The 23,065-nt window shown below is 39.4% G+C and overlaps 1 protein-coding gene across 2 annotated transcripts in view; it reads left to right on the forward strand.

The window, feature by feature from the left end:
- The window catches only part of ZNF677 (zinc finger protein 677), a 35,688-nt gene extending 12,747 nt beyond the window's left edge, over positions 1-22,941 (forward strand). For both annotated transcript variants that reach the window (XM_007997876.3, XM_007997877.3), the window contains exon 5: positions 7,709-22,941. In XM_007997876.3, the coding sequence (XP_007996067.3) occupies positions 7,709-9,276 (1,568 nt within the window). In that variant the 3' untranslated portion in view covers positions 9,277-22,941. The remainder of the gene's footprint in view (positions 1-7,708) is intronic.
- The last annotated feature ends 124 nt before the right edge of the window (positions 22,942-23,065 follow it).

A 23,065-nucleotide genomic window follows, 5' to 3' on the forward strand; every position in this document is an offset into this window, starting at 1 on the left:
GTAATTTCATCTGATATGTGGTTTTCAGTCTGTGCAGATCAGAGCTGGGGCCTTTGTAGCCCTGGCTCCAGAACCTATTCAGTTTCTATTCCCATTTCTTATACCTGCGAGAACTTTTCAGGAAAATGGGAAAACAATGGCTCCCCCCAGATGTATCTGGGGTTCCCTGAAATTTCAAAGACTGTCAGTCTCTCTACTTGTTCAAGCCCCTTGGCCATTCCTTCAGTTCTGCTTTTGCCACATGTGTGTGTCTAAAGGGGAGGCTTTTCAGATTGTTACTCAGCAGTAATATAAAGTGGACCTCAAGCAAACTCCAACAGACCTGCAGCTGAGGGTCCTGACTGTTAGAAGGAAAACTAACAAACAGAAAGGACACCCACACCAAAACCCCATCAATATGTCACCATCATCACAGACGAAAGGCAGATAAAACCATAAAGATGGGGAAAAAGCAGTGCAGAAAAGCTGGAAATTCAAAAAATCAGAGCGCATCTCCCCCTCCAAAGGAACGCAGCTCGTCGCCAGCAATGGAACAAAGTTGAACGGAGGGTGACTTTGACGAGTTGAGAGAAGAAGGCTTCAGTCGATCAAACTTCTCAGAGCTAAAGGAGGAACTACGTACCCGGCGCAAAGAAACTAAAAACCTTGAAAAAAGAATGGATGAATGGATAACTAGAGTAATCAATGCGGAGAAGACCATAAAAGAACTGATAAGAGATGAAAACCATGACACAAGAATTACATGACAAATGCACAAACTTCAGTAACCGACTCGATCAACTGGAAGAAAGAGTATCAGTGATTGAAGATCAAATGAATGAAATGAAGCAAGAAGAGAAGTGTAGAGAAAAAAGAGTAAAAAGAAATGAACAAAGCCTCCAAGAAATATGGGATAATGTGAAAAGACAAAATCTACATCTGATTAGTGTGCCTGAAAGTGAAGGGGGAAATGGAACCAAGTTGGAAAACACTCTGCAGGATATCATCCAGGAGAACTTCCCCAACCTAGTAAGGCAGGCCAACATTCAAATTCAGGAAATACAGAGAACGCCACAAAGATAATCCTCGAGAAGAGCAATTCCACGACACATAATTGTCAGATTCACCAAAGTTTAAATGAAGGAAAAAATGTTAAGGGCAGCCAGAGAGAAAGGTCAGGTTACCCACAAAGGAAAGCCCATCAGACTAACAGCAGATCTCTTGGCAGAAACCCTACAAGCCAGAGGAGAGTGGGGGCCAATATTCAACATTCTTAAAGAAAAAAAATTTCAACCCAGAGTTTCATATCCAGCCAAACTAAGCTTCATAAGTGAAGGAGAAATAAAATCCTTTACAGACAAGATAATGCTGAGATATTTTGTCACCTTATAAGATCTTCTGAAGGAAGCACTAAACATGGAAAGGAACAACCAGTACCAGTCACTGCAAAAACATACCAAATTGTAAAGACCATCAACACTATGAAGAAACTGAATCAACTAATGAGCAAAATAACCAGCTAATATCATAATGACAGGATCAAGTTCACACATAACAATATTAACCTTAAATGTAAATGGACTAAATGGTCCAATTAAAAGACACAGACTGGCAGATTGGATAAAGAGTCAAGACCCATCAGTTTGCTGTATTCAGGAGACCCATCTCACATGCAGAGATGCACATAGGCTCAAAATAAAGGGATGGAGGAATATCTCCCAAGCAAATGGAAAACAAAAAAAAGCAGGGGTTATAATCCTAGTCTCTGATAAAACAGACTTTAAACCATCAAAGATCAAAAGAGACAAAGAAGGCCATTACATAATGGTAAAGGGATCAATTCATCAGGAAGAACTAACTATCCTAAATATATATGCACCCAATACAGGAGCACCCACATTCATAAAGCAAGTCCTTAGAGACTTACAAAGAGACTTAGACGCTCATACAATAATAATGGGAGACTTTAACACCCCAATGTCAACATTAGACAGATCAACGAGACAGAAAGTTAACAAGGATATCCAGGAATTGAACTCAACTCTGCACCAAGCAGACCTAATAGACATCTACAGAACTCTCCACCCCAAATCAACAGAATATACATTCTTCTCAGCACCACATTACACTTATTCCAAAATTGACCACGTAGTTGGAAGTACAGCACTCCTCAGCAAATGTAAAAAAAGAAATTATAACAAACTGTCTCTCAGACCACAGTGCAATCAAACTAGAACTCAGGACTATGAAACTCAATCAAAACCGCTCAACTACATGGAAACTGAACAACCTGCTCCAACAGGTCCAACAACAACTGGGTACATAACGAAATGAAGGCAGAAATAAAGATGTTCTTTGAAACCAATGAGAACAAAGATAAAACATACCAGAATCCCTGGGACACAGTTAAAGCAGTGTGTAGAGGGAAATTTATAGCACTAAATGCCCACAAGAGAAAGCCAGAAAGATCTAAAATTGACACCCTAACATCACAATTAAAAGAACTAGAGAAGCAAGAGCAAACACATTCAAAAGCTAGCAGAAGGCAAGAAATAACTAAGATCAGAGCAGAACTGAAGGAGATAGAGACACAAAAAACCCTCCAAAAAATCGATGACTCCAGGAGTTTGTTTTTTGAAAAGATCAACAAAATTGATAGACCACTAGCAAGACTAATAAAGAAGAAAAGAGAGAAGAATCAAATAGTTGCAATAAAAAATGATAAAGAGGATATCACCAAGACCCCACAGAAATACAAACTACCATCAGAGAATACTATAAACACCTCTACGCAAATAAACTAGAAAACCTAGAAGAAATGGATAATTTCCTGGACACTTACACTCTCCCAAGACTAAACCAGGAAGAAGTTGAATCCCTGAATAGACCAATAGCAGGCTCTGAAATTGAGGCAATAATTAATAGCCTACCAACCAAAAAAAGTCCAGGTCCAGACGGATTCACAGCTGAATTCTACCAGAGGTACAAGGAGGAGCTGGTACCATTCCTTCTGAAACTACTCCAATCAATAGATAAAGAGGGAATCTTCCCTAACTCATTTTATGAGGCCAACATCATCCTGATACCAAAGCCTGGCAGAGACAAAACAAAAAAAGAGAATTTTAGACCAATATCCCTGATGAATATTGATGCAAAAATCCTCAATAGAATACTGGCAAACCGAATCAGCAGCACATCAAAAAGCTTATCCACCATGATCAAGTGGGCTTCATCCCTGGGATGCAAGGCTGGTTCAACATATGCAAATCAATAAATGTAATCCATCATATAAACAGAACCAAAGACAAAAACCATATGATTATCTCAACAGATGCAGAAAAGGCCTTTGACAAAATTCAACAGCCCTTCATGCTAAAAACTCTCAATAAATTCGGTATTGATGGAACATATCTCAAAATAATAAGAGCTGTTTATGACAAACCCGCAGCCAATATCACACTGAATGGGCAAGAACTGGAAGCATTCCCTTTGAAAACTGGCACAAGACAGGGATGCCCTCTCTCACCACTCCTATTCAACATAGTGTTGGAAGTTCTGGCTAGGGCGGGCAATCAGGCAAGAGAAAGAAATAAAGGGTATTCAGTTAGGAAAAGAAGAAGTTAAATTGTCCCTGTTTGCAGATGACATGATTGCATATTTAGAAAACCCCATTGTCTCAGCCCAAAATCTCCTTAAGCTGATAAGCAACTTCAGCAAAGTCTCAGGATACAAAATCAATGTGCAAAAATCACAAGCATTGTTATATATAAGTAACAGACAGAGAGCCAAATCATGAATTAATGAACTATTCACAATAGCTTCAAAGAGAATAGAATACCTAGGAATCCAACTTACAAGGGATGTAAAGGACCTCTTCAAGGAGAACTACAAACCACTGCTCAGTGAAATAAAAGAGGACACAAGCAAATGGAAGAACATACCATGCTTATGGATAGGAAGAATCAATATGAAAATGGCCATACTGCCCAAGGTAATTTATAGATTCAATGCCATCCCCATTAAGCTACCAATGACTTTCTTCACAGAATTGGAAAAAACTGCTTTAAAGTTCATATGGAACCAAAAAAGACTCCACATTGCCAAGACAATCCTAAGCCAAAAGAACAAAGCTGGAGGCATCACGCTACCTGATTTCAAACTATACTACAAGGCTATAGTAACCAAAACAGCATGGTACTGGTACCAAAACAGAGATATAGACCAGTGGAACAGAACAGAGCCCTCAGAAACAATACCACACATCTACAACCATCTGATCTTTGACAAAAACAAGAAACGGGGAAAAGAGTCCCTATTTAATAAATGGTTCTGGGAAAAATGGCTAACCATAAGTAGAAAGCTGAAACTGGATCCTTTCCTTACTCCTTATACGAAAATTAAGTCAAGATGGATTAGAGACTTAAATGTTAGACCTAAAACCATAAAAACCCTAGAAGAAAACCTAGGTAATACCATTCAGGACATAGGCATGGGCAAGGACTTCATGTCTAAAACACCAAAAGCAATGGCAACAAAAGCCAAAATTGACAAATGGGATCTAATGAAACTAAAGAGCTTCTGCACAGCAAAAGAAACTACGATCAGAGTGAACAGGCAACCAAAAGAATGGGAGAAAATTTTTGCAATCTACTCATCTGACAAAGGGCTAATATCCAGAACCTACAAAGAACTCAAATTTACAAGAAAAAAACAGCCCCATCAAAAAGTGGGCAAAGGATATGAACAGACAATTCTCAGAAGAAGACATTTATGCAGCCAACAGACACATGAAAAAATGCTCATCATCACTCACCATCAGAGAAATGCAAATCAAAACCACAATGAGATACCATCTCACACCAGTTAGAATGGCAATCATAAAAAAAATCAGGAAACAACAGGTGCTGGAGAGGATGTGGAGAAATAAGAACACTTTTACACTGTTGGTGGGACTGTAAACTAGTTCAACCATTGTGGAAAACAGTGTGGCAATTCCTCAAGGATCTGGAACTAGAAATACCATTTGACCCAGCCATCCCATTAATGGGTATATACCCAAAGGATTATAAATCATGCTGCTGTAAAGACACATGCACACATATGTTTATTGCAGCACTATTCCCAATAGCAAAGACTTGGAATCAACCCAGATGTCCATCAGTGACAGACTGGATTAAGAAAATCTGGCACATATACACCATGGAATACTATGCAGCCATAAAAAAGGATGAGTTCGTGCCCTTTGTAAGGGCACAGATGCAGCTGGAAACCATCATTCTCAGCAAACTGTCGCAAGTTCTCACTCATAGGTGGGAATTGAACAATGAGATCACTTGGATACAGGAAGGGAAATATCATGCACCAGGGCCTATTGTGGGAAGGGGGGAGAGGGAAGGGATAGCATTAGGAGATATACCTAATGTAAATGATGAGTTAGTGGGTGCAGCACACCAACATGGCACATGTATACATATGTAACAAACCTGCACGTTGTGCACATGTACCCTAGTACTTAAAGTATTACAATAATAATAATAATTTAAAAAGAATCTGTGCTCTGTCTGTTCACCTCTCCCTCCCCCTGGCACCTGGCAACCACTGATCTCTTTACTATCTCCACAGATTTGCCTTTTCCAGAATGTCATATAGTTGGAACCATATGGTATATGGCCTTGTCAGGTTGGCTTCTTTCACTTAATAATGTGCATTTAAATTTCTTCCATGTCTTTTTATACCTTGACAGCTCATTTCTTTTTAGCACTGAATAACATCCCTTCATTGCACACACTGTGTAAAGAATGACTTTATACACTTCATTGCACACACTGTGTAAAGAATGCTTATACACAGGACAGCTTACGCAGGACAGCAACATGATTTGGTCACTGTCTAAACAACATGTGCAAGACAAGGTGACTCATGCTATCTGAGAGCAGTGGTGCTGTCACACTATAGGTGACACAGCTCAAGTCCCATATCTGCCTTGAAACATTGCTTCCTACATTCCTGGTACTTGCTGTGACTTATAATCTGTCCTGCCCTGGGTGGCCAGTGGTGCTTAATGCTATGAACATGGCATCTTAGGCTGCACAGGCAGGTTCAGATTCTGCCTCTTATATTTGTTTTCTGTGTGAGTGAGGGATAGATATGTAAACCTCTTCAGCCCTTTGTTGTGGTATGAAAAGGTGTAATAATTTAGCTCAAGAGGATTTAAATCAATTAATGCTGTTAGAGACCTTCATAACTTGCATAGCATTTAGTATGCTTTGAAAAGTTACCTTTATTAATAAGATATGTCAAGTGTCTGTCATGTTTCTTATGAGATTGACCTTTGCCTGCATTATGTCTTACATGTTTTATTTTTTGTAATTTTTTTCATATCAACATTTTCTCTGATGCTACATAATAAAATGTTAAAGCACATAGCTTTCATTATACATATATTTTTTTTTGGCCATAGCACTGGAAAACTAGATGACATTTCCTAGTCAGGGAGTTTCTCTGTATACTGCTGTCATATAATTGCAGGCGTGAAATTATTTCAGACTCCCCTCCTAATTCTTCATCTTTATAATAATGTGCATTTACCTGAAGCTGATATTTCAAAATTTAGTGATTCTCAACATATTATTTTTCCTGTTGTGTGTTCCTTCTGTTTTTTCTGTAGGTCATAAGCAATAATTCTTTAGAATTTCACTGACAATTGTGTGTAATTGTGGTTATTAACTTGCCTGTTAGATTTTCACAGGTTACTAAAAAGTGTTTTGTTTTTTGTTTGTTTGTTTTTTTTGAGACAGAGTCTTGCTCTGTTGCCCAGGCTGGAGTGCAGTGGCGTGCTCTTGGCTCATTGCAAGCTCCACCTCCCGGGTTCACGCCATTCTCCCGCCTCAGCGTCCCAAGTAGCTGGGACTACAGGCGCCCGCCACCACGCCCGGCTAAGTTTTTGTATTTTTTTAGTAGAGACGGGGTTTCATCGTGTTAGCCAGGATGGTCTCGATCTCCTGACCTCGTGATCTGCCTGTCTTGGCCTCCCAAAGTGCTGGGATTACAGGCGTGAGACACTGTGCCTGGCCTTTATTTGTTTTTATGATGATTTACAGATGATGGTTTTTCAGTATATATTATGCAATATAACCACCATGCACAAATTTTGTTAATGCTACAAAATGCACATTCTACATGGGTATGGTAGTTTTATAACAAGTATTCATATTTGCAATTTGTAAATATTCAAAATTTTATTAAATTCTTCCTAATTTTTCCTTGCAGTGTTTTTTTTTGCAATTATGAATTGCCATTTTTAAATATTTTTATTAGATAAGTTTGAGCTGTGCCTTACCTTTTATTTGTGTGTAATAATTATGTACTAAATAATGCATGACTATTTATTTATCTTCTAATATGAGACTACAATATAGCTATGCCAGTTTACGTGTTCCTTGGAGTGGTGGTGGAAAAATACCTCTTCTCTCAGGGTTTATGTGGATTTACATAGTATGAGTGTTTCAGCTATAGGGTATTTTAAACTGTGCTTAAAGTAATTTGTTGCATGTTTTGTTACTGAGGACAGCTAGTCCCTTTGTGTTCTTAAACGTTTAAAGACGATTGAGAAGCTTCGTAACTCTGTTCATTGTAAATCTTAGTTTTCTTGTAATATTATGTATTTTAATAAAATATTTACTTTGCACCTCTATTTGATGGAAAGCCTGTGGATTTTTATATCTTTCAGATATTTCTGTTGGATTTACAAGCAAAGGATTATCACCAAAGGAAAACAATAAAGAGGAATTATACCATCTGGTGATATTAGAAAGAAAGGAAAGCTGTGGCATCAACAATTTTGACCTCAAGGAAGTCTGGGAAAATATGCCTAAGTTTGACAGCCTGTGGGACTATGATGCAAAAAATTACAAAGGAATGCCTTTGACCTCTAACAAAAATCTCACTCACAGGAAAGATCAACAACATAATAAATCCTCAATACATTTCTCTTTAAAGCAGAGTGTTTTTATAAGAGATAGTGCATACCAATATTTCATACATGACACGCCATTTATAAGGAATTTGTTTAAACTGAAAAATAACATAAGGTATGCTGGAAACAAATACGTGAAATGTTTTGAAAATAGAATTGGATTAAGCTTACAGGCACAGCTGACTGAACGACAGAGATTTCAAACTGGGGAGAAAATGTATGAATATAATCCAGTTGAGAAGTCTATCAATAGTTCCTCAGTTTCACCACTTCCTCCTTGTGTCAAAAACATTTGTAATAAATACAGGAAGATTTTGAAATACCCTTTGTTACATACACAGTATGGGAGAACACACAGAGAAAAATCATACAAATGTAATGACTGTGGAAAGGCTTTTAGCAAAAGTTCGAACCTTACTAATCATCAGAGAATTCATTCTGGACAGAGACCTTACAAATGTAAGGAGTGTGGCAAAGCCTTTAACCAGTGTTCAAACCTCACTAGGCATCAGAGAGTCCATACAGGAGAGAAACCGTATCAATGTAATATATGTGGCAAGGTGTGTAGTCAAAATTCAAATCTTGCAAGTCATCAGAGAATGCATACTGGAGAGAAACCTTACAAATGTAATGAATGTGGTAAGGCATTTATCCAGCGTTCACACCTTTGGGGTCATGAAAGAATTCATACTGGAGAGAAGCCTTACAAATGTAGTGAATGTGACAAAGCCTTTGCCGAGCGTTCAAGCCTTACCCAACATAAGAGAATCCATACTGGAGAGAAGCCTTACATATGTAATGAGTGTGGCAAAGCTTTTAAGCAGTGCTCACATCTCACTAGACATCAGAATATACATCCTGGAGAGAAACCACACAAATGTCATGTGTGTGGCAAGGCTTTTATCCAAAGTTCAAGTCTTGTGGAACATCAGAGAATTCACACTGGAGAAAAACCTTACAAATGTAATAAATGTGATAAAGCTTTTATCAAACGTTCACACCTTTGGGGTCATCAGAGAACTCATACTGGAGAGAAACCTTACAAATGTACTGAATGCGGCAAAGCCTTTACTGAACGTTCAAATCTTACTCAGCATAAGAAAATCCATACTGGAGAGAAACCTTACAAATGTACTGAATGTGGCAAAGCTTTTACCCAATTTGCAAACCTTACTAGACATCAGAAAATACACATTGAAAAGAAACATTGTAAACATAATATACATGGTAATGCTTTATTCCAAAGTTCAAACCTTGGGGATTATCAAAAAATTTATAATACGGAAAAATGTATCAAATATAATGAGATAAAAATTAAATAAGTATTCAAGCTGTACTTAGCATCAGGGGTTCCACTGTGAAAAGAAACCATATAAAATGAAAATGTGGTAAAGCCTTTAGCTATGGCTTGTACCTTACTTGATACCAGAATATACATCTTTGAGATAAACCACACAAAGATAACGTGTATGGCAAGGCTTATCCAAAGTTCAACCTTGTGGAACTCACAGAATTCTTACTGTGGAGACGCCTTACAAATATAATGAATGTGAACAGCTTTATAAAAATATTTACCCTATTATGGATAGAACAGAATACATTCAGGATGGAAACCATACAAATGTGGCAAGTCCTTTAAGCAATGTTCTGACTTCAGGATACACCATTCATTTTGGAGAGAAACATTACAAATGAAGGTGATAAATTATTTTAAATTTCTCAATGGAAATTCATCCTTATACGAAAGCATTTTGTCATACAAAAATTCAGGATAGAGGGAACTAAGTCTTTATTCCTTCTTGAAGATTGATTGATGTTAAATTCACAATTTTAAAAAGTCACAAACTCATAAGATGTTGTGTGTCAGAGGAGCAAGGACATCTGTGTAAAGATGTAACTCTTCAGTGTTAATTTTTTATTCAGTTATTTCATATTGTTAAAAGTATTGATGAATTACACCTTGAAATTTGAAATATGTTGATGTTAAATCTTCATGGCATGCTTTTCATTTATCATGTTCGTCTCAAGGAATGGATGTAAGATGGAAGGGACTACTTCCAAAGGTGTGGCTTATATATATTATTGAAACCAGGAAAAAGCAAGAACACTAATTTTTTTTTTTTTTTTTTTTTGAGACAGAGTCTTGCTGTGTTGCCCAGGCTGGAGTGCAGTGGCACGATCTCAGCTCACTGCAACTTCTGCCTCCTGGGTTCAAGTGATTCTCCTGCCTCAGCCTCACGAGTAGCTGGGATTACAGGCATGTGCCATAATGCCTGGCTAGTTTTTTTTTGTTTTATTTTCTTTTTATTTTTAGTAGGCATGGGGTTTCGCCATGTTGGTCAGGCTGATCTTGAATTCCTGACCTCAGGTGATCCATCCGCCTTGGCTCCCAAAGTGCTGGGATTACAGGCGTGAGCCACTGTGCCCAGCCAAGAACACTAATATACAATATCCTATAAGAGCATGGGGGTTTGTGACAGAAGAGAGGTAAAACTATTGTCTAACATATGCTTTATGTGGTCAGGACCCCTTAGAATTGTTGATATGACTGGGGACCTTTGTGAATTATAGGCAAGATAGGTTACACTACAAGATGACCATGAAACAAGAAGAGTAGGATGGGACATTGAGAGATTTCATGGAAGTAAAATGGTCAGTTACTAGAGACTGCATATGTGGTAGAAAGAAATGGAGGGGGAATGATGATCACCTCTCTTTTGAAAGGTAGTAACTGTTGCATATCACAGATTATTGAACATAGGTCTTAGTTTTGGAAACTGAAGAGAGAATGGTTACCATAGAGGACAGTTCATCAAAAGAACCAGAGTAGAGTGTTCTTATAAGGGATTCACATTTGGCCCCTGAGATTGCATTTGATACTCTTTTATTTAGAATATATTATACTTCTCATGTCTTAGTAAAATATAATTATTTTTTAGTAACGCTGAATTAATCATGTGCCTTCTGTCAACCCAAGCATATCCCACCTCATTGGGACACTTAAACACTATAATACATCATTAGACTCTCAAGGTTGAATGTCATCTGTAACAATTTCTATCCATGTTATGTTCAAACAGTATACAATTTGAGAAATATATATTCATAATTTGCACTTGAAATATTTTCTCCACACTCTGCCCCAGATGTCTTCTATGGCTATAATGCAAATGCCATGCCATAGTGGTACAATATCAGACCCCCTGAAACCTGCCTTCCCATTCATGAATGTGCACTGTGCGATCATATTTCTACATGCCTTTTTTCTACATAACTTTCTGCATGCCTTTGCAAGAATGGCTTGTACCTTCTTTTACATGAGAGGAAAATACAAATGTAAGCATATGAAAATTATTAGTAAATAAAATTTCTGAAATAATAGCACAACTTCTTTTTTTGTACTTGGAGCACTCCATGAAATAACTTGAAAAAAATCAGTGTTCGTGACTTCCCTCTTAATAATGAACATAGACAATGGAATTTTTTTTTAAAAAAAACTAGAAACCTCATGTATTTAACATTTTTTTTTTTTTTACTGATTTGCAGTTGTTGCCACTCCACTAGAACAGGAGGGAACCCCATGCAAAGTTTGGTTTAGATTTCAGGATCGGTGCTTCTCTACATCAAAGTATTATAAGAATGTTTATTACAAAAGAGTTTCTAGAGAGAACGGGGTAGACTTCCCAAGCTGGTTCAAAAATGGCTAGAGAAGGCAGTGAAAGATGACTGACTTGGGGTCTTATGATGTTTATCTGGTGGGGCTGGAGTGAGTGCTCATCTGTGGTTTAAATATCCCGCTAACCAGCTGGGCATGGAGGCTGACATCTGTAATGTCAGCACTTTGAGAGGCCCAGGCAAGAGGCTTGCTTGAGCCCAGGAATTTGAGACTAGCATAGGCAACATGGCAAGACCCTGTCTCTACAAAATTTAAAAATTAGTTGGGCATGATGGCACATTTCTATAGTCCCAGCTACTCAGGAGGCTGAAGCAGGAGAATTCATTGAGCTCAGGAGTTGGAGGTTACAGTGAGCTAGGATCATGCCACTGCACTCCAGTCTAGGTGACAGAGCAAAGCCCTGTCCAAAAAAAAAAAAAAAAAAAAAAAAATCAATTTCTAGGCCAGGCACAGTGGCTCATGTTTGTGATTCTAACACTTTGGAAGGCCAAGATGGGCAGATTGCTTAAACCCAGGAATTCGAAACCAGCCTGGGCAAACTTTGTCTCTATAAAAAATATCCCCCACCCAAAATTAACATTTGTTAGTACCTCATAACTTCATTCATTCATTCATTCGTTTATTTATTTATTTATTTGAGACAGAGTCTAACTCTGGTGCCCATTCTGGAGTGCAGTGGCGCAATCTCAGCTCACTGCAACCTCCACCTCCCAGGCTCAAGCGATTCTCCTGCCTCATCCTCTCGAGTAGCTGGGACTACAGGCTTGCACCACCATGCCTGGCTAATTTTTGTATTTTTAATAGACACAAGGTTTCACCATATTGGCCAGGCTGATCTTGAATTCCTGACCTCAAGTGATCTGCCTGCCTAGGCCTCCCAAAGTGCTGGGATTACAGGTGTGAGCCACCATACCCAGCCTAGTACCTCATCACTTTGTGTTGCTGAATAATATTCTACAGTTTGTCTATCCATTCATTGTTTGATGGAGATTTGAACTCTTTCTACTTTTTGAAATTAGGCTATTATGGGCCAGGTGCAGTGGCTCATGCCTGTAATCCCAGCACTTTGGGAGGCCGAGATGGGCAGATCACGAGGTCAGGAGATCGAGACTGTCCTCGCTAACACGGTGAAACCCCGTCTCTACTAAAAATACAAAATATTAGCCGGCCTGGTGGCGGGCGCCTGTAGTCCCAGCTACTCGGGAGGCTGAGGCAGGAGAATGGCGTGAACCCGGGAGGCGGAGCTTGCAGTGAGTCGAGATCGTGCCACTGCACTCCAGCCTGGGTGACACAACGAGACTCCATCTCAAAAAAAAAAAGAAAGAAAGAAATTAGGCTATTATGGAAAATGCTGCTATGAACAACTTTCTACAAAATGTTTTTGCAGATACATGGTTTCACTTCTCTTGGGTATGTTTGTGAACATGAAATTTCTGGGTCATATGGTAATTATCGGTGATTATCTTTTTGTGGATCTGCCAAACTGTTTTTGAATGCACCTACACCATTTTAGTTTTCTATCAGCAGTGTTCCAGTGTTCCGTTTTCTGCACTTCCTATCAATTATTGATGTTTGTAGTTGTTTGGTTAGCAGTAGTAATAGTATATACCCTTCTAGTCACTTACAAGTGATATTTCACTGTGGTTGGATTTTCTTAATGATGAATGTTGAGTATCTGTTCATATGCTTATTAGCTATGTGTATCTTCATTGGAGAAATGTCTACTCAAAAATTTCTTTTAATATTTTAAAAATCAGATTGTGTTTGTGGTTGAGTTGTAAGAGTTATTTTATATTCTGAATACTACACCCTTATGACATATATAATTTGCAAATACTTTTTCCACTTCTGTGAACTGTTTTTCCACTTTCTTAATAGCATTCTTAATTTCGGCGAAGTTGGCAAGGTTCTTTGGCTCATACCTGTAGTCTCAGCACTTTGGGAGGCCCAGGAAGGAGGATCACCCGTGTTCAGGAGTTCGAGACCAGCCTGGGCAACATAGTGAGACCTACCAAAAAATAAAAAATTAGCTGGGTGTCATGGCATGCACCTGTAGTCCCAGCTACTTGGGAGGTTGAGGGGAAAGGATGGTTTGAGCTAGGGAGGTTGAGGCTGCAGTGAGCCATGACTGACACTGCACTCAGTCTGAGTGACAGAGTGAGACTCAGGACCAATACAGTAATGCAGGTTGTGATGAATAAACTTTGAAAACATGGAATTAGCTTTATTCTGGATGATTGTATCAGTCTATGTTTAGAAAAATGTATACAATTATTTCAAGAATAAGAATAGTTATATAAGTTAAGAATATTGGGGTGCTTGAGCAGTGAAATGTGTGGAAGACTCCAGTAGGAATATCAAAGAAAAATAGTCACTGGCAGCTTCAGTGAGAAACCATGGCTCATGGAGATGTCTTAGAAGTTACTGCTTCTGGCTGCTTGATTGGAATTAGAGATGGTGAAGTCTGTGCAGTATTCATCTGAGATTAATGGCTTAGTGCTTCACTTCTGCCTTTCCTATTCCATTCAGGTTTTCCTTTTTTTAAAAAACAGCATTTTAAATTTTTTTAATTTTTAATTTATTTATATTTCTTTGTTTTGAGACTGGGTTAAGAGATGGGCTAATTTTTGTATTTTTGGTAGAGACAGGTTTTCGCCATGTTGCCCAGTCTGGTTTTGAACTCCTGAACTCAAGCAATCCACCCACCTTAGCCTCCCATAGTGCTGGGATTACAGCTGTGAGCCACTGTGCCCATCCCATGCAGGTTTTTCTCATTGGCAAAGTTTAGCAAGAACCATACAGGAAAAGCCTTCTGGAAAACAGTTCTGAGCACCAGATTGCAGTGGTGGTAGTGTTAAGTGGACAAAGGATCTTGCAGTATAGAAAAGTAGCTGAGACATATTGACCTCAAAACTAGAGATGGTTTTAGAAACTTTGAGAGGGAATGCAAATGGTGCCTCATGTCTTTGTTCAGTGATTTTGGGTAGCTGCGGTATTACTCTTTTAGAAAATGGTGACTCGGTGCTGTGTTTGAATGTATTCCCCAAAAGTTCACGTTGGAAATTTAATCCTCAAATCCATATGTTGATGGTATTCAGAGGTGGGAGCCTTTGGGAGGTAATTAGGGATAGATGAAGTTATGGGGGCGGGTCCCTATGTTGGGATTAGCCTTAGAAGAAGAGGAAAGGAGAGCTGAGCTGGCATGTTTCCTCTCTCTCACCATGTGATGACTTCTGTTATGATGCAGCAAGAAAGCCCTCACCACATGTGGCCCCTCCGCCTTGGACTTCCCAGCCTCCAGAACTGGAAGAAATAAATTATATACGTAAACATACATAAATTATATACATACATATAAATTACCCAGGTCAGGTTTTCTGTTACAGCAACAAAAAATGGACTAAGACACAGGATAGGCTGAGGTTTGGGGGAGGTATTGTGAATATCTAAAAAAATTGGCAGTGGAAATGTGACACAGTGATTTATAGCAATTGATGAGCATCACTGAGGAGGAAATGATATAGAAAGACAGATTGTATTGTCCTTTCCTTGCACTTCAGGCCTAGATCGCTAACAGTTTATCAAGAAAGAGGGTATTGCTAAAGCTGTCTAGGCTTTGCTTTTAAAAATCTTGTAAGGAATGGCATGTCCTGTCGTGCCTGGAGACACAAAACCATTTTTTGTTAAATCCCAGAAGCTTACTGTATAAAATGAGTCTTTTCTGTCAATTGCACCACTGGGATAGTTGACCCTGTAGGGCAACTGATGCTTATATAGTAACTCAGAGATGGAGGTGCTTCCATATTATGGTTTCTGCATCTCAAAAATGGGCCTCTGATTATTGCAAAGGAAACGAGCAAGAAGGTCACACTTAGTTTTAAGTGGTTTGGCCTGAAAGTGATACATTACACTTATACCCTGTTTGACAAAACTGGTCTCATGGTTTTAACTTGAGGCAAGGCGGCTGAGAAATTAGGGGAATGTTGGCTATGTATGTGAAGCTGTTAAGAGTGAGGAAAGTTAGGGCTGGGCGCAGTGGCTCATGCCTGTAATCCCAGCACTTTGGGAGGCAGAGGCGGGCAGATCACGAGGTCAGGAGTTCAAGACCAACCTGACCAACATGATGAAACCCCGTCTCTACTAAAAACACAAAAATTAGCCGGGCATGGTGGCATGCTCTTGTAATCCCAGCTACTCCAGAGGCTGAGGCAGGAGAATCGCTTGAACCCAGGAGTCAGAGGTTGCAGTGAACTGAGATCGCGCCACTGCACTCCAGCCTGGGTGACAGAGTGAGACTCCATCTCAAAAAAAAAAAAAAGAATGAGGAAAGTCATATTGGAGTGATCGCTACCATAGCTAAAAAACAAGGTATAGAATATCATACATGGTATTCTCTTTGTGATTAAAAAAAAAATTGAAAATTAATACCTATCAAGAAACCTATTTAAAAAAATTAAAAGTTTGAGAAGGCAAATCAGATTAGGATTTTCATATATTTGTAATATAATTTTGACTTTAGAGACAAAAATATTTTACATGTGGAAAAACAACAAAAAAGGAAACTAAAATTGAAAACTAAAAGAAGATGGGATTATTCATTTTTTGGAACAAATACATCCTTAAACATTTTAAAAGTTCACCCCAATTGAGTATATTCTATGTACCCGAGGAAATCCTGTGAAGGTCTTTAATGCTTCATTGGAAATACAGGCTCCCTCTGAAAATTCCCGAGTTATGATATAACAGTTAGATTACCTTTAAGTTGTAGTCTAATATGAAAATACATTTGGAAGTGTATACATCTCTCACTTTAAGGTAAGAGGGCATGAATTTTTTTAAAAAAAATCTCAAATTCTTTCATTTTCCTACTTTGATAGTGGAATTAGAATATATTAAAAGTTGGAGAAATATTTTCACTTAGATACAAATAGAGCTCAATAGAAGTAAATCTGTAAGTTAAAAAAAAAAACTAAGGACAGTTTGATAATTTTTGTCTTTCATTTCGAACACCTGAAAACAGGCCATAGGTTACATAGAATATTAGACTCTCAGGATAAAGAACAAAGTCAGTTGATATCATCTGGCTCTTCCCAAAATTATGGTGACCACGTTGTCATTGATATAATTGGTAACAGGTATTTGGTCTGCAGCATGTTTGTGGATTTTGCTGTTGTTGGTTGAGAAAGGGTGTCCCTCTGTCCAGCCCCAGCTGCAGTGCAGTAGTGTGATCACCGTTTGTTGTAGCCTCAACCTCTTGGACTCAAATGATCCTCCCACCTCAGCCTCCCGAGTACCTGGGACCACAGGTGTGTGCCACTAGAGCTGGCTAACTTTTTAATTTTTATGTAGAGATGAGGTCTCACTATGTTGCTCAAGCTGGTCTTGAACTCCTGTGCTCAAGCTCAAACCATCCTCCAACCTCAGCCTCCCAAAGTGCTGGGACTACAGGCATGAGCCACTGTTCCTGGCTTTCTAACTTACTGTTTCTTTCTCTTCCTCTGTTTTTGATATGTGAATATGAAATTTGAAAATCCCTATTCTTCATTATAATTACAGTAGCCTCTTAACAGAATTAATATTCTTTGGAAAAAAAGATGGAAATACTGCTTTTGGGTAAACAAGACAAAGCCTAAAAATGAAAATAGTTTTGCCCCTCATCCTATACCCTTCTCAGTCGTACACCAGCCATCTGCATTCTCCTCATGGAGAAGGAAGGCTGAGTGCTGATGGAGGTAGAGTAGGCGGAATGGACTTCTCAGAGGACCTGCCACATCCCAAACTGCAGCCTCTGGACTTGCTATTATGTGAGAAAGATAAATTTCCTACTTGTCTTTTAGTCCCTGTTTTTCAGATGGTCATTACTCACGTAAGTTTTTCTACCTGACAAATAAGAGTGTTATTTTTCATTGGGAGTAGAATGGAGCATTTGAGAGTGAATCTTCCATTTTCATGGCTTAGAAAAACTTCATGAAAACCTTTTTTCACTGCTGAGGTGGATCTATTTAGCTCATGTTGCCTGAGATATAAAATGTGGGAATAAAAGTAGAATCTATTACCTGCTAATCTGTGAGCCCATGCATTGCAGTAACTTACTTCTTTGCATCGAAAAAAGTGCATTCATTCATTCATTCATTCATTCATTCATTCAACACAAATGCAGAGTCCCTGCTCTCAGGGATTATTCTAATCATTGATGATCTAGCAAGAAACTAAACCAGTTCCCTGCTCTCAAGTAGCTTATGTTCTATACGGGTAAGTCAGCCTTAATTATAATATGGGGATAAGTTCAATGAAGTGTACATGTAGTGATAGAATGACAGGATGTCCTACTTTAAATTGTTCAAGAAATGCCCATAGGATAAGATGATGTTTGAGCAAAATCATTAATTTTACTCTGTCATATAGATACAAATGGGGAAAAATAGTTGGGCAGAGGAAATGGAGAAAATTGTCAGGATGGGAACATATTTATAATGATTGAGGAATATCCACAGTCAGAGTGGCTTGGTGAGGTGTGTGATCATATCTGTTAGAGATATTTAAAATTTGAGACTTCTTATGGTTCACAATTTTTTATTTCGGGGAACTTAAAAGTCAAAACACCTATATAAACTGTATATATTTTTGCATGTTGATTCTTCTAACAACAGTTCTTTTCCTAGAGGGGTTAAGATACAAGTGTGGATCCAGAATCATGATGATCTATTTGTGGAATGCACAGACAAATGTATTGACAGGAGCCTCACAGCTTACTGGGAAGATGTGGGGGTAGGGTGGGGTAATGGGTTAATGAAAAGATAGCAAATACCATTTGTCAAAACGGTCTGAGAGATTTGATGGTACCAGTTCTGCAAAGACTTGTTAAGATACACACCTCTGTCATCTACCCCTGGGGCCACTTAGGGGCATATTGCTACTTCCACTTATGAATGCATGTCAAGTAAAATTAGTGGAGTTTTTAAGCCCCAGTTTATATCTTTATTGTCAGTGTCATCAAAAATTATTTTCACATAAAATACTGTAGTTAGTTTCTTTTTTTTTTTTTGAGATGGAGTTTTGCTCTTGTTGCCCATGCTGGAGTACAGTGGTGCGATCTCGGCTCACCACAACCTCCACCTCCTGGGTTCAAGCAATTCTCCAAGTACCTGGGGTTACAGGCATGCACCACCATGCTCAGCTAATTTTTTGTATTTTTAGTAGAAACAGGGTTTCTCCATGTTGGTTAGGCTGGTCTCGAACTCCCGACCTTAGGTGATCCACCTACCTCGGCCTCCCAAAGTGCCAGGATTACAGGCCTGAGCCACTACACCCAGCCAATACTGTAGTTTCAAATCAAATAGCAACACAATCACATATTTCCTATGTTTTCCCTGGTATAAGGGAAAAGACCTACCAGTTCTTCTTTTCCGATTAAGAGAAACCTTGTGTCCCCCTTGCACTGGACTACAAAACTGACTGTATGCTTTATCTCCCCAACTTTATCGTAATTCAGATATGTGATGAAAATATGACTCTCAGCCAGGTGCGGTGGCTCACGCCTGCAATCCCAGCACTTTGGGAGGCTGAGGCGGGTGGATCACCCAAGGTCAGGAGTTCAAGACCAGCCTGGCCAACATAGTGAAACCCCATCTCTACTAAAAATACAAAAATTAACCGGGCGTGGTGGCGAGCACCTGTAATCCCAGCTACTCGGGAGGCTGAGGCATCTTATTTAAGTATGTATTTATAGTAATTTGGCCCATGAAATAAAAATACAGACATAATGCTTACTATAGTCACAATTATGTGTGAAGATAAACCAGTATAAAATGACAAAAGATACTAACAAAATTAAGTCAAGATGTTGAGTTCGTGAAAGATAGAAATAACTAACCATGCTGGGCGAGATGGCTCACACCTGTAACCTGAAACCCTGTTTCTACTAAAGCTAGAGAATTAGCTGGGTGTGGTGGTGCACGCTTGTAATCCTAGCTACTTGGGAGGCTGAGGCAGGAGAATTGCTTGAACCAGGGAGGCAGAGGTTGCAGTGAGCCAAGATTGTGCCATTGCACTCCAGCCTGGGCAATGAGTGAAACTCCATCTCAAAAAAAAAAAAAAAAAGAAAAGTAACTAGCCATGTTAGTGGAGCACCATGGTTAAGACATTCACTGTATTGGTCCATTCTTGCACTGCTATGAAGAAATACCTGACATTGGGTAAATACCTGATATTGGATAATTTATGAAGAAAAGAGGTTGAATTGGCTCACAGTTCTGCATGCTGTACGGGAAGTATGATGCCGGCATCTGCTCAGGTTCTGAGTAGGCCTCAGGAAATTTATGATTGCAGAAGGCAAAGTGGGAGCAGGCACTTCACATGACCAGAGCAGGAGGAAGAGAGAGAGCGGGAGGTGCCACACACTTTTAAACAACCAGATCTCATGAGCACTCGCTCACTATCACAAGTACAGCACCACAGGGGAATCTGCCCCTATGATCCAGTCACATCAGGCCTCACCTCCAACACTGGGGATCACAATTTGACAGGAGATCCGGGCAGGAACACAAATCCAAACTGTATCACTCATCTTTGCAGCCAAACGTGAAACCTGATTCACCCACTTACAGGGATGTGGATGAGTCCTTAAACCATCTTGACCCTAAGTTTCCTCGTTTGTGGTATGTGAATAACATCAGTACATATCTCACAGGTTCAGTGATTACACATAAAGCACTAATAACACTGATTCTTACTCAAAGTGTAATGTAAAGGAAAAAATAAATGCAACCTTGAAAAATCATTTATTAAAGAAAAATATATCGATTAGTTTTGGATGAGAACAAATTAAAGGGGAGGATACTGGATGTCAGTTGCCACAGTTAAAGCCCAAACCTCATGTTTCCTTGCAAGACTCCTTCAACCTAGAGAGCCTAATGGTGCACTATCACTATCTGTTATGAAATACCCAACTGAGGTGAGAGAAAACTGTGGTAGCAGAAGAAACATGAGTCATTAAAAGTTATGATTAAATTTTATTAATTAAAGCATAAAATTTGTGATACATTCTAAATAAAACAGTAGTAAAACAATACCAGTTGTGAAACATCTACGTACACGTGCACACGCTCTTCTGGTTCTTTTGTCTGGTTTTGTTTTTGTTTGAGGCAGTCTCACTCTGTTGCCCAGGGTGGTGATCTCAGCTCACTGCAACCTCTGTCTCCGGGGTTCAAGTGATTCTCCCCTCAGCCTCTCCAATAGCTGATATTACAGGCATCCACCACCATGTCCGGCTAATTTTTGTATTTTTTGTAGAGACAGAGTTTTGCCATGTTGGCCAGGCTGGTCTCAAACTGCTGGCCTCAAGAGATCTGTCTGCCTTGGCTTCCCAAACTGCAGGGATTACAGAACGTGAGCCACCACGCCCAGTCCTGGTTCTTTTACTTGAACTACCCTCTATGATAACCATTCTTTCTTCAATTTACAAGAATAACTAATTTTTCATTAATCATTGATATACAACAGCTATTGCTTTTTAAAGAAGATGATCGCCATTTCCCCTACATTACTTCTACCACACAATCAGGTCCTAGTAATCTATCACTCTCATAAAAAGCCCAGTGTCGGACGGGCACAGTGGCTTACGCCTGTAATCTGAGCACTTTGGGAGGCCGAGGTGGGCAGATCACGAGGTCAAGAGATTGAGAACATCCTGACCAACATGGTGAAACCCTGTCTCTACTGAAAATACAAAAATTAGCTGGGCATGGTGGCATAAGCCCGTAGTCCCAGCTACCTGGGAAGCTGAGGCAGGAGAATCACTTGAACCCAGGACATGGAGGTTGCAGTGATTCAAGATCACACCACTGTACTCCAGCCTGGCAACAGAGCGAGACTCCATCTCAAAAAACAAACAAACAAATAAAAACCCAGTGTCTTAATGTCCTGGCATGCCATCTCATGGTCAATTGGTAGAGCAGCAATCCTTTCCTATAAGCCAGTGGCCCTCTGGAGAAGGGCACACTGAACACAGTAAGTATGACTTATAGTTTTATATCATTCTCTACCTCTCCCTGACACTAATTCATACAATATTAAATTTTAAAATTCAGCATTCTTGTTCTCCCAGGGACCATGAATAGGAATGAACCACACCTAATGAAGTAGGCCCTATCATTTTATTGATTCCTTCCGAAAGACCATAATGAAAGGCCTGTAAGAAAAGCATAAAATCGACAGATCTCAAACTTCAGATGGAAACCAATAATAGTAGTGTAGCCTTTCCAAGAAACTTCACATAAATGACTATTTTATACACTAATGTGTCATTTCCACAAGTCCTTTTTTCCTTTGATGTATACATCATGTTATGAATTTAACATATTTTGGCCTGGAACTATTCTGCAGTTTGTAATATTTCTAGTTAATTTTGGAAAATTAGATTCCTGGTATGAATTCTATGATGTGTAGACTGTTGTGGGTGTTGGTTTAAAAAACTACCACCTTCATTACATCACTGTTGCTTGACAGTCTTTCCATGTTTAGTACATTTTTAATAGATTCTGTATGAATTTTCTCATGACCCCAAAGACAAGGACATTTGATAAAAAGCCTTACCACTTTCATTACATTTGTGAGGTTGCTCTCCAGTGTAAATCCTGTGATGTGCCAATTTTGACCACTGGGTAAAACATTTAGCATGAGCCGGGTACAAGGGCTCACGCCTGTAATCCCAGCACTTTGGGAGGCCACCGTGGGCAGATCACGAGGTCAGGAGTTTGAGACCAGCCTGGCCGATATGGTGAAACCCCGTATCTACTAAAAAACACAAAAATTAACCAGGGGTGGTGGCGTGCACCTATAGTCCCAGCTACGTGGGAGCCTGAGGCAGAATTGCTGGAATCCAGGAGGCGGAGGTTGTGGTGAGCCAAGACTGGACCAGTGCACTCCAGTCTGGGTAATAGTGCAAGACTCCGTCTCAAAAAAAAAAAAAAAGCCTTAGCTTGCATGTTACTTTGTGTGATTTCTCTAAAAGATGTATAGTGTTTTTTGTTTTGTTTTTTGAGACAGAGTCTTACTCTGTCGCCCAGGCTGGCATGCAGTGGCACGATCTCAGCTCACTGCAACTTCCACCTCCCAGGTTCAAGCAATTCTCCTGCCTCAGCCTCCTGAGTAGCTGGGATTACAGGCACCTACCACCACGCCCAGCTAATTTTTGTATTAACAGAAACAGGGTTTCACCATGTTGGCCAGGGTGGTTTCAAACTCCTGACCTTGGGTGATCCGCCAGCCTCAGCCTCCCAAAAGTGCTGGGATTACAGGCGTGAGCCACCATGCCCAGCAAAAGATGTATACTCTGATGTCCAGTGCACTGTGAAGCCTGAATACAGCCTCTGCCACGTACCTTGTACTTACATGGTTTCTCTTCAATATGAACTCTCTGATGTCGTGTAGTACCT

The sequence above is a fragment of the Chlorocebus sabaeus genome, chromosome 6 (genome assembly GCF_047675955.1).
Source record: "Chlorocebus sabaeus isolate Y175 chromosome 6, mChlSab1.0.hap1, whole genome shotgun sequence".
In the NCBI taxonomy this organism is placed as follows: domain Eukaryota; kingdom Metazoa; phylum Chordata; class Mammalia; order Primates; family Cercopithecidae; genus Chlorocebus; species Chlorocebus sabaeus.